Source organism: Mus caroli, unplaced genomic scaffold (genome assembly GCF_978045245.1).
Source record: "Mus caroli unplaced genomic scaffold, Mus_caroli_1 scaffold_16, whole genome shotgun sequence".
NCBI lineage: Eukaryota > Metazoa > Chordata > Mammalia > Rodentia > Muridae > Mus > Mus caroli.
The window spans coordinates 11,863,150-11,876,473 of NW_028227271.1; the positions used below are offsets into that span (position 1 = coordinate 11,863,150).

Genomic DNA, 13,324 nt, shown 5'->3' on the forward strand with positions numbered 1-13,324 from the left:
AATATGAAGCCATCTGATTATGGAGTTAACTCTGTGGGTTTTGGTTTCTCCGTTTGCACGCTGGCTCTTGCTTCACACACCTTCCCTCTGATGGATATCCAGAACTCTGGGCACGGCCTGTCTCACCTGCATCCAGGTGTCTCAGGAGACACCTCGTTCTTCGGGTGTGTTTCTGCTGTTTGGTTCAGCAGATGATTCACCTAGTTTATATAAATCTTCCAAGTCAGAACAATCCCTTTCACACTTCACAGCAAATCATCCAAAAAAAAAAAAAAAGTACTCTTTGGGTCTTCTTCCAAGCAAACCCTCAGTATAATGGCTTCTTATTGCTACTGCTACATACTCATCAACATTGAATTCAGTTATAGTTTGACCATCACCACTGGGCTCCTCTTTCCAGAGCATGGCAGGAGGCTGAGACTGTGGCTAGGCTATTCACATCACTGCTCTTCCTGTAGCTGTATCCTCCTCCCGCAGGTCTCTGTATCCTCACAATGCAGTAGTCACAATGGTGGTTTTCTGATCGTGGGCTTTACCTACCCTTCCCCCTCCTGACCCGCCCATGCCCACTCTTAATTTTTTTTTCCTTTGAATCTCAGATTAAATTCCCCTTCTTTGAGGCTGGATCCAGTCATCTTTCGAAAGTCCCCTCTACCTCTCTCACGCTAACAACCAATCTTGTCCTGCAAGTTTGCTTGAATTTGTTTGTTAGCTTATTATTTTTCTCCCAAGCTTCTGGAGGTCTCTCCATCATGCTAACGGATGGGAAGGCAGAGTGTCTGACGCATGACCCATGGCAAATGCTCAGAGGTACTAATTTATTTATCAGCAGACCATTCATCTCACTACAGAACCTAAGCAGTACAAGTGTCTGTTATTTGCATGGTGTAATACTATGCTGTCATTCCAGAGACTTAGGTTGGATTTCATAAACAAAACAAAAACAAAAACAAAAGGTTTTAGTTAAGTCAATCTCAGAAGATTATTATTAATCTAACTTCCTGTTCTGATAATACACCTCACTTAGGAACTCTCAACCAAATCCTGTCGAGTTCTAAGTAAATAAGCCAAAGAAAATATTGAGATTTACTCAGTGAACTTCCTTGCAGCTGATAAAAGCCTTCGTGGGAACTCAGGAAAACTCTGGTTAGTTAAGGCAGACTTCCGGTCTCTGGTCGGATGAAACCAGAAGATGGGCTGCTACAAAGAACTAGCTCAAAGCTTCTCAAATGCCAGTTAGATCATGAGGCTTCTGGGGCCGAGGAACCTGGCAGCTCCACATTATACTGGCCATCAAGTGTGGTGGCACTGAATTGTCTCTTGAAGTCTAATCTATTTGTTTTATTCAAAGCCTTGCTCCTCCAATTTTTATGCTTGTTACGGAAAATACCTCAACCATAAAATTGGGCTGAAGGCAAGTCTGTAGGGAATTTCCTTAATTAGTGATTGATGGGGGAAGGTTCATCCCAGAGTGGGTGGTACTGTCCCTGGGCTGGTGGTGCTGGGGTCTATAAGGAAGTTGACTGAACAAGCCATGGGTAGCAAGCTAGGAAGGAGCATCCTCCATGGCCTCTGCATCAGCTCCTGTCTCCATGTTCCTGTCCTGACTTCCTTGGATGATTATCAGTGATACAAAGTGTAAGCCAAATAAATCCTTTCCTTCCATACTTGCTTTGGTCACAGTGTTTCATTACAAGGATAGAAATCTTAACTAAGACCTATAGCTATCAGGCACAGTGGCTGAAGTAAAATGCCTTGAGTGTCAGTAGAGTGGTACTTGTATGTGGGATGTATAGAAACCTTAGCACACTGTGTAAACCTGAACTGTGACTGCTGCGCATTAGACATTGTGTGTTTGTCTAATTGAGGGACAGCACAAAATCAGGAAATTCACTAAGTCCCTGCTTACAGATTTCAGACATTAAACTGAACAATAGAAAGTAAAGACATTTGTTAAATTTGAGAGGAAGCCTAGGCACATCCTTGGACATACCTTGCTCATGACGAATGATCTTAACAACTCATAAGTAAATCCATATTTAATCAAGGAAATTCTAGAGTCATGTTATTTCTTAAACATCTGTTATTTTGACGTGTTAATTCCATAATGTCGTTGTATGATTGTGATTAGACTGAGACAAATAATTGGGATCCTGTTCTCTAATTGGCAAACAGAATGTAGGAAAATATTATAGGCATATTTGCAGGTTTTCTACAAAGGGTTTGTCTTTATATACAGCATGCACACTGGAAAGTCTGATCGTCACTGTAATATGTGTAAAGTGGCTCACATTACCTCCTCAGAGCCAACTGGCAAATTCTTAACAAATTTAAAAGTACTTTGTTAATGCATCATCATGAAAAGTGAAATTGTATATAATGTATTAGTTATACTAAGAAGATTAAACACAGGTTGCAAATGCTTGAAGTATATTACTCTATAATTATTTTACTATAGTTTACCATTACCTATGTTTTGAGATTCCATCCACTCCACCATAGTATATCAATCATTTGTAATGCTCTGCTACCTCAAAGTCTTTGTTTAAACATTTGGTGAAATCATATTGGAGCCTCAGACTGTGTGTACCACAGAGATAAGCAGACACTGCCAAGCAGGCTCCTCCCCTTGGAAAGACAAATTGAGCCCACCCATCACTAGCTTCCACCCCCTGCCATCACTTAGTCACACACATGGCTACATTGTCTACACATACACACACACCCCTACCCCCACCCCACCCCCACACACTGCTAATTTGATTCCACAGAGCAGGTTCTATTTCACCCAAGGAATAAATAAAAGTAAAATATAATGTTGCCTATCATCAAAACTCAGAATTTCAAGAAAGGGTAACAGTGTAGTCACTCAGGAAAAACTCCCATTACAGTAACAGGAGTGGAATAAAGCCTTTCAAAGGGGCTTGGCAGTAGAGAATTAAAACCTCGTTAATTATTTAAATTTACCTACACAAAGACTTTTATTAAAAATATGCTAGTATCTACTATTTATAGCAGTAAAACGTGGAATGGGTAGATAAATTCTATATATTCGCTTGAATGAATGTTATTTATACGTTCAATTAAAGTTCAATTAATGTCTTGAGTGATACAGGGACATTCACGGAACAATTGAGGAAGATGAATGTATCGTGACCTATTTAACAGAAGTTCCACATACAAAATTACATGCACATGCATGGTGACCAGGAGCAGGTGAAACAGACAGCAGTTTTTCCAAGCTGTTTTGATACAGATATTCCATAACTTTCTTAGGGTTCTATAAAATCCAATTTTTGAAACTACACAATAACTAAAATGAAGTTGTACATGTGTTGTACCCCAACTTTCTATTTAAAAAAGGTATATATATGATATGATGAGTTTGAGGTGAACTTGGCTCATGGGGGAAGCTAGATTCATTACTGAATTCTCTATCACTGTGCTAAGTCATCTTTTGTGGGTTCAATATATAATGACACATGTATCTATTCAGCTATGAGTCGCTTTTCTCAACCAGGCATGGCTATCATTTATTTAGCATCTTCTATGATTAAATTCTTAAGTTCACCCTGAGTTTAATTCACTGTATTAAAACTTATTAAAGAGGAAGTAATGGAAATATTAAAAATTAAGAAAATAAGAAAATCTGGTAGGTGCACTACAGAGAGGGGCTCACTGTCTCAACTACAAGTTCAAGATTTACCAAGCTTGTGAGGACAAGGACTTGCCCCAAAACAATGTGTGTATTCAACCTCAAAGCTTCTGATTACTATAGTAACCTCTGTAGAAAAAGAGAAAAATGAGTCAGAAGAATACTTAAAATAGACCAACAGGTTTCCTTTGAAATGTAAAAGAAAAATTGAGTATTATTAAATAATTGCCTGGTATCACTCTTTTGCGCTTAATGCCTTATATTTTTAAATGCTAGGTCCTGAGTATTCATCTTAGACATGTTTAATGATGCTTTGACATCGACATCATCCCTGGCAGGTAGGTGCTATGTTACACATTTACCCTTTTTTTGCATTCATAAGAAGTGGAACTTCAAGTCGCGTGGCACGCTTGCTATTTGAGTTTGCTTAGGAAGATGGTGATATTGTGAACTCTGGTTCTAAAGTTCACTCTTGAGAAGCCACACGTAGGGCGTGGCAACTCAGAGGTAACTCGACTGAAACAGTCCGTAGATGATGGCTTACCTGAAATTTTGACTTGAGACACGACTCCGTCTCCCCCGTCGCTGTGTGCTCGAACCTCGACAACATACTCTCCGTCTCTGGGGATGGGGACTTCTATGGAGTGTTTATGGGTTGAGAACAGCTTGCCGTCATGTTGGCCATCCGGTCTATAGAGTATCTACAGGGTCCCGAATTATGCATCGTTAGTGAAGTTACAAGTCTCAGCCAATGCCTATAGTTAAGGAAGTTACAAGTCTCAGCCAATGCCTATAGTTAACATCAGCACATGATACTTATGATTTGGCTCAAAAACCAAACCTTCCTGATGTCTTGATTCCTCAGGGATTGGTTCCTGCTAACCTGGAGCTTATACAAATGCATGCGCCATAACCTCAACTGATTTTTGTTGTTGTTTGTTTATTTTCTTTTGTTTTGAAATAACTGAAAATATGCCATGAAGAAGATGCATCTTTCTCCTTTTTATAAAGGAAAATATAAAATGAAAACTTGGTATGTTTCCAAGTGGCCTAATAAAGTCCTCTTCCATTTTTTTTTTCAGGCTCTTCCACATTATTCTCAGAGTTTACACAGCTAATGCGAATGCAATCCCATGGATTATAGTGAATCCATGGTAATATCTCTTTCCTTTTAGTTTACAGCAAGGAAGGGAGGTGGCGCCACAGTCGGCACTCCCAGACAAACAATGTGAATGCATTCTGTCTCTTGTTTAAGCACGGATGGTTCCGACACCCCTCAAAGCAGGTATTCTATTTATCTTACTCACTTGTCATGGAATTTCCCTAAAATCCACTAAAGATATCTTCTTATCTAAAGATCTTTTGTGAGACTCTGTCTTCTGACTCTTTTGTATGGGTAGAATGAGTAAGCCAAACGTGTTTTTCTGACAGCAGAAGCTGCACACATCAATGTTAGCAGGAATAAAGCTGCGTGGAGAAGAAGCTAGCCCCACCCCCACCCCCCGCTTCTTATTTACCTTGTAGCCTGTCACAGTAGATTCATTGGATAGTGCCACAACGTGATCCCATGTGATTATATATCGGGAGCCAGATCTCACGGAACTGATGATCCTTGGTGGTTGGCTAGGAGCTGTGGGAAGAAGAAACAGGGAATAGAGGTCACTAGATTGAGCATCAGTTCTGCGAACTACATCACATGTGTTTGTCATGGTGATATGAGCTGAGCTGTCAGCAACAACAGTCCATTCTGAGGATTATGTCCTATGCCAGGCCCTATGCTCAGCATGGCACCATACATCCCTGAGTTCACCTAATGCTCCCAGTCGTTGGTGAGGCATGGAATACAACTGTCTTTATTCTTCTCTGATTCTTTTCCCCTTCTAGTCTCTTTAAACTAATACCATCAGGGTCACTGATCTTGACCAAATCTAGTAGCATTTCTTATACCTTTCTCTGGCTTGAAGCCTTTGGAATTTTCCTGAGTTTACTTTACACTTTTCAGGATCTCTGTTCTTTTCTTAAATCCCTGTGACTTCTATGCCTCTTTGTTGTTGGTTTTCCCCCCCTCTCCCTTACTGATTATAGTGAACTAACTCTGTGCTTTTCGATCAGTTTGTATGTGTTGAAAGGGCTTCAAAGTTGATTCTGCATACATGTCTCTGCTTTATCTATTAATCTCCCTAACTATTTAAATACCCAAAGTCAGTCTCTGGCCCTAGCCTATCTATTGTTCTCTAAATACGTGTTGAAATTCCTGTCTATATTGAATTCTGAGGTCCAAATGTAATGTAATAAAGATGAATCATTGGTTGTGGACCCTCAACCTGCATCTTAAGAGTCTTTCTATCTTTTGAAAACTGTGTAAGCATGCTTCTGGTTTCTCAAGCAAAAATCTTGCCTTTGATCTCTTCCATTTATTCCCAACAACCCAAGTTACCAATATGTTCACCCAAGCCCTCCTGCGGAACCATTTCCAGCTCTCTCTACACTATCCCGCCATCCTAGCTGTCAATGGTTGGTTCCCTTCTCAAATCCAAGCCATTGCTTATGTCACTTGCTTGCATGGAAGTCGGAATGAGGGTTTAAAACATCAGAATTAGGTGTGTCACTCCCTGACTTATAGAAAAGTTCTTATTACACCCAGGAACTACCTCAACTTTTAATGATGACTTACAAAATACTTCATACTTTGCTTTCAAGGCTCTCTTCCCTCTTTGCTTCAGAGCCTTGTTTTGGCCATACTGATGTTTCCAAAGTTGAATGTTTCAATTCCTGCATGCTTAGTTTTCTCTATCCAAAAGTCTATCCCCCAGCTTGTCACAAACTGGTTCTTCTCATTGCTCCTCACACACACTCTAGGTTGGGGACAATGCTTCCAGTTCTTCAGGCCACTCCATCACAGATTTGCCTCCCACACAATTGCTTTCCATTTCATCAGTTCATTTATTCTACCGTGCTGTGGACACGATCACACTTATTTAGTGGGGCTTTAGTTTGTGTTTTAAGGTCTGGTGTGGCCTCTTCTGCATCCTTTCTATATATAACTATTCTGGACATAACATATTTGTAAAAAAATAATAATAAAGAATGGGATGAATAAGAAAAAATAATGCTTCATTTGTCAAGTTAAAGAAAATGGAGATTTAAAGAGCAAAGCCAACTGTCTGCTGTCGTAGGCTTAATGCAGTAGAGCATAAAACTGAAAATCATATCTGATACCATCCACCTCTGTGAGTGAACTAGGAGATATGTTCCCCAGTGATTTCTATAACTTCGCAAATGCTAATGCTAAATGGAATCAGGCTTAGCGATATTTGTGAATGTCTCTAGAATCCTGCATTCAAAAGTTCATCCGCTTGGTTCCAGAAGTGAGAGTGGATATTGAGAATATCCAGATCTGAGCAGAACAGACGAACTTGTCATAGCATCAAAGAGAACAGAAAGCAGTCACAGTATGAGAGTAGTCACTCTGTATCTGTATTATATGATGGTCATCTACTAAGTATAGTTGTGATTTTATTATGCTATTAATTATTAACACAATTTTATTTTGCTACCAATGCATCTGTATAAAAAATGAAATTAATGAATGCAGAAGGTAAACTAGTTGATTTTTCTAATGGTCTGCAGTTTGAAAGATGTGCATTCTAAAGGCATTAGAAAAAAAAGAATAGACATGTGTAAGTGTGTGCCTCAGTTTCCCTTCTCTGACAGCAGCTGGGGATGATGAAAAACCCTCCGATTCTATAAAAGATGTGGGATTGAAAACCAAAGGTGTATGAGCAGCTAGGTAGACTGTTTTTTGGTTTTGTGTGTTTGTTTTCCATATGTGCCTACTACCGTGAGGATCTTCCTTAAATCAAGGGGTAGCTTTTGATGTGTCTAAAATCAAATTCTGATACTCACGGGCTTTTCTGGTGAAGGTCTCGATCACATCACTGGAAGGTCCGCATCCGGCACTGTTGCAGGCTCCCACTTCAATGAAGTACTGGGTGTCAGGCAGAAGGTTCTCCAGCCTGGCTGAGTACTCCTGGCTGGTGACCTGAACTCTGTGTGCGGCTGCTTCTTTGTCATGCCCAGCCCAGTACCGAATCTGCAAACATCCAAGGTGAAAGGTTCAATGCCCACCATCTTGCTGTGACTCAGCTCTTGCTGAGAAACGTTCATTGCCCCGGATTTCGTTCCACTGCTTTGATGCTGCCTTTTTTTTTTTTTTTTTTCAGTGCAACTTAATTTACACCTTCACCCTCTGGATAGAAAGATCTAAGTGAAATTGGTAAAATTAAATGAAATCTACATTGTGCTGATTGAATTTGCCTTTGCTGTTGGGAGGGAAAGGTGGGGGGTTGCGTACGATTTGCATTCAAAATATGAAAGTGACTTTTTTTGGAAATATTTGTGACAATAATCTCTATCTTGATGTCTTGTTTTATTTCTGTTTACATGGTTTCAATTCATTCTAGGCTATTGATTGGCAGAAATACACCTCGTTTGACAAAAATCTCATTGTGCATCCTAGAATGCACTGTCTAATGATTTTCTTCTAACATGACTCTTTCAGATGTATGCATGTGTGTATGTATGTATGTATGTAATATTACATATGTATGTATGTGAACTATTTACTTTCACTCCTTTTAAATATCAAGTAAATATACATTATAATAATTCATGCTTATTTTATTTTGTGTGACTTTTGTGTATGTGTTTGTGTACATGTATATGTGTGGGCTACATGTGGAAATCAGAGGACAACTTGTAGAAGCTATTTCTCTCATCCCATCTTATTGGCTCATTGAATTTAGAGCACTAGACTCTGTAGAAAATGCCTAATAATTTGCTGAGTTATATAAGTTACCTTAACAATTAAAACATGTTAAAAACATTTTCCATGTTACTGTTAGAAACTACATTTGTTAACTACAACCTTCTTTGTCTCAAAGCTTAATATGAGTAATGAATTTGAATTTAGGTTTTCAAAATAAAGACTGTTTGGGGGTATTAAATCATAAGTATTATACGTTCATTCAAATTTTTACATATTTAGATACACTAATAGGTAATTTATTTTCAAAACTAGTCAAACTGCTTAGATAAAATCATCTAGTGTTAATATGGTCCTAAGTTTCTCATTTACATTAGCAAACACATGACCAGTATACAATGGAAGTCACTAATCCAAGCCTGCTTGGCACATTGAAAGGGCTACATGTCAGGTATGCAGTTTCTACATGCAGGGGAATCGCTCATTGCTTATTGCTTTCTTTGATGCTATTTTTATTTGGCTTCTAATGATCATTTTGATGTTGTCAATATCAAACTTTTGGTTGCTTTTAATGGAAGCTCTGGCACTTCCATCATCTCAAGACAGAACTAGTAAAAATGTACCCCACAGGGTGATATCTGTTGGCAGAGGTATTCCAGACTTCTGGATGGGGCAGAGTCTCTTGGGAAGTCCCCAGTTGCAAAGGGCTGGAAGATCTGGGCAGCGATCTCACTCATCTGAGTGTAAGGAAGATGCCTCCGTCCCTGTAAGACTTTGAACTAGACAAGGTGCAATGGTAGAGCTCATCCTGGCATACAACTGTCAAAACCAAGGAAGTGAAGGCTCCTGAATCTTAAATATTTCAATGTATTGATTAACAATATTTCAAAGCATCATTTCATACTAATGCTTACATCCACTCCAAAGAGGAGTTTATAGACTATGCTAAATAATTTTATGTCAACTTGATACAAACTGGAGTCATCGGAGAGGAGAGGGAACCACAGTTAAGAAAATGCCTCCATAAAATCCACCCACAGGGCATTTTCTTAACTAGTGATTGATGTAGGAGAGCCCAGCCCAGAGTGGGTGGGGCCATCCCTGGGACTGGTGGTGTCCTAGGATCTATAAGAAAGCAGGCTGAGCAAGGCATGGGGAGCAGGCCAATAAGCAGCATCTGTCAATGACTTCTTCATCAGCCCCTGGCTTCAGGTTCCTGCCCTGTTTGTGTTCCTGCCTTGACGGACTTCAGGGATGCAGAATCACAAGCAAAAAAAAAAAAAAAAAAAAAAAAAAAAAAAAAAAGCTCAACTTGTTTCTGTTAGTCATGGTGTTTCATCACAGCAATAATAACGCTAACTGAGACACAGACTAAAACAATATAAGATTTCTCTAAACTCATGTAATAAGATGAGGAATAATCACACCCATTTTCTTACTCAAAATCCATGTGACATTTGGTGGAAGCAAAGGACAAAGCTGTACTTTCCTTCATTTAATCATTGAAACTGTAACAAAATAACGAGCTCTTTTGTTTATCCAATTCTCAAAGGATCTATGGAAAAACAGTTTTTACAGAAACTTAAAATCAAGAGAAGCAATGACCTTGTGACTTGAGAGCAGAAGGAACATTTGAAGGAGCCCCTAGGGTCTTCGTTTTAAAATCCTCCTTGTAGGGTTTGTTGAATGTAAATGAACATTTCACATTAAGTGCAGACAGCTTTCTACCATAGTAAGACTCTCTTTAAATACATGATTACTTGTGACTGACATTTTAATGGGTCCAAAAGTGTGCAGAAGTAGATATATGCATGCAAAATATGTCATTAATCCATGGTAAAGGGGTCATGAGTCCCCCATATCTCATTAAGTCTGTGGACAGTTATTTGGTACTGAAAAGGAAACTTATGTTCCTCAGCGCTCTAGCGACGAGTAAGGATCCCATGTTCCAGTAAACACACACCCTACCCACTACTCATGCTCATGTTAACACACTTCATTAAATTCAGTGAGAAAAAAAAAAGATATCAAAGTACCAGGGGGTGTATATGAGAGATGATGGAGATAAAAATGCCCCCCAACTTGAAACTGTCAAAGAATAGAATCAACATTTTAAAAGAATGTGACATTCTCACTTTCATCTAAACTAACTCTAAAGTTATAATTCATTTCCAAATAGAGGAGATAGACTTGGGTTTCTTGGTCCCTAGGTCAACCTTGTGTGTCTGTGTAAAACATTAAATTGATTCATGAGCAAACTGTTCATTATAAGGGACATAACCGACAGTGTCAATCAAAACAAATCTAATACTTTGGGCTATTCACCCAGAAAGTTCACTGGAAAAAAGGAGGTGAACCAGTCCGGATAGATTATCTCCAGCCGTCGAGGAAGTACACCATACATTATAGATTCCCTGTTTATTGGTAGATAATACATTTGTATGTGCATATTTATGTTCATGCAGGTGCATTTGTGCGGGTGGCCCATGTGCACATATGTGTGGATATGTGAGTATAACCTCAGATATCTTTCTTCGTGAGTGGTCCACCTGTATCATTTTTATTGATTTGTCAACTAGACTAAGCAGGATGGAGAGTGAGCCTTCTGGATTCAGCTGTTTCTGTGTTCCCAGATCTGGGGTCATATGCACACTCCACTATTCCTGCTTATCTTGTCACACCGGTTCTTAGGATAAAACTCAGACCTTCATGCTTAATAGACAAACACTTTACTAGTCGGGCCATCTTCCCAATTCCATAAGTTGACCTGTAAACTCTAGAACAACATACCCTTCACTCTCCCTAGTCTTAAGGACATGGTAGCCATCTGTTTCTCTATTCATTTCTAACATCTCCCCCCACAAGGAACCCTTGTCTACTGTTAAATTATAATAGTATTTATTAAATAATCATGAGATTGCCTCATAGCTGGTCTGCATTCTTCTTATATTGTCAACTTATGAACAGATCTGGTAAATGGAGCTGTAAATGATACCAGAGTCTTATGAGACTGTCTAATTTACAGAAATATAGGTATAGGTTACCTAAACATGGCTATAGGTTCGAGGCAGTGCTCAACTGTAGAGCATTTGTGCACCATCTGGAAGCAACAGGTTTGGCCTGAAGCAAGGGAGACAGGTTGAGCATTACTGTCTTGGTTTTTATTTTTATCTAATCATTGTATATCACAGGTCTCTTTATGTGTGTATCTCTTAGATAAGTCGGGTAGGAACCTCTGTGTTATTCAGTTTTTTTTGTTTGTTTTTTTTTTTTTGGGGGGGGGGTTCGAGACAGGGTTTCTCTGTGTAGCCCTGGCTGTCCTGGAACTCACTCTGTAGACCAGGCTGGCCTCGAACTCAGAAATCCACCTGCCTCTGCCTCCCGAGTGCTGGGATTAAAGGCGTGCGCCACCACGCCGGTTTTTAAATGAGAGATAATATCATTCTGTGTTTCTTGTATACTCGGTGTTCATTGAATGCATAGATACAGTACTTAGTGATCAGAATGAGGTAATTTCACTTACTCCTTACGGATTGCATATAGATACCCAAACCACTAAACAGAAGGTATAGGGTGTTCAATTCCAAATTAGCCACTGGGATACCAGACATCAACAGATTAGCCAAATTATAAAACAAACAAACAAACATATGCTTACCTATGTATGAATAAACACACGCTTTTATTAAAACAAACAACTCACCTGATAGCTTTCCACAATTTTCTCTAACACATGCTTCCAATGGACAGATATCTCAGAGGATGATAACACTTTGACCCCTACCTCTGTGGGGGCTTCACTGGGAGCTAAAATTGAACAAGGATGTTAGTTTTTAAAACCAGAAGTTTAGATAAAATTTAAAATAAAGTCTTGAAGTTTAGAAAAAAAATCAAAGTCTTTTATATGTAAATGGAATGGAAATGTAAATAAACATCTTTCAAATAAGTCTAGTAATCTTGCTATTTCTTTGTCTCTGTTGTTCTTAAATGTGGTCACTGGAGATATTTGAACATGTGCATTCACATACATAGACACTGACACTTGCACACACCCATATATGCATGCACATACATAGATATCACACATGAACATGCACTGGCACACACATACACAGACACGTACACACAGTTATGCACATAGATAGATACACCATACAGACATACCGCATGTATATAAATACACTATATACTCATGTGTACATGCACATATCACATATACACATGTACATACACACAAAGATGTGGGCACACAAACATGCATGAACACACACACATATGCAGATATATATACACACACATATACACACATACATACATAGACACACTTTTCATAAAACAAAAAATTTCAGAGTTCTTAGAGATGTCCAAAAGCAGCTACTATACTTTTAGAAACACTCCCAACTGATAATTTCCATATAGTCTTTTTATTAGATAGTTTCTTTATTTACATTTCAAATGTTATCCCCATTCCTAATTTCCCCCCTGAAAACCCCCTATTCCCTCCTCCTTCCTCCTGCTCACCAACCTACCCACTCCTGCTTCCTGGCCCTGGCAGTCCCCTATACTGGGACATATAACCTTCACGGGACCAAGGGCCTCTCCTCCCATTAATGACCAACTAGGTCATCCTTGGCTACACCATTTAGTCTTTTAATACAAATTAAATTTAATTACATAAGTTCAACAGTTTTACTTGTCAAAAAATGGGGAAATTAATATCAGCATAGAAATCACTCTGGAAAATTAATTTTCTTATTGCTACCTATATGAATCACAGGTACAGGGAACTATTAATAAAATCTCCCTCTTGTGTTCAAGCTAAAATTAAAAACCATGAAATTCAAGATCCCTGAGACAAGTTGTGACATCCCCACTTCTTGGGCTGTGGAGAGCTTTTCCATGCC

At 39.0% G+C, this 13,324-nt stretch overlaps 1 protein-coding gene across 5 annotated transcripts in view; it reads right to left on the bottom strand.

Annotated features, from left to right (window-relative positions):
- Positions 1-13,324, bottom strand: part of Cntn1 (contactin 1) — a 291,216-nt gene that overhangs the window by 19,124 nt on the left and 258,768 nt on the right. For all 5 annotated transcript variants that reach the window (XM_021183311.3, XM_029469977.2, XM_085831994.1 and 2 more), the window contains 4 exons: positions 12,124-12,227; positions 7,562-7,748; positions 5,173-5,285; positions 4,200-4,356 (listed from right to left, as the gene is read on the bottom strand). In XM_021183311.3, coding sequence (XP_021038970.1) covers positions 4,200-4,356; positions 5,173-5,285; positions 7,562-7,748; positions 12,124-12,227 — 561 coding nt within the window. The remainder of the gene's footprint in view (positions 1-4,199; positions 4,357-5,172; positions 5,286-7,561; positions 7,749-12,123; positions 12,228-13,324) is intronic.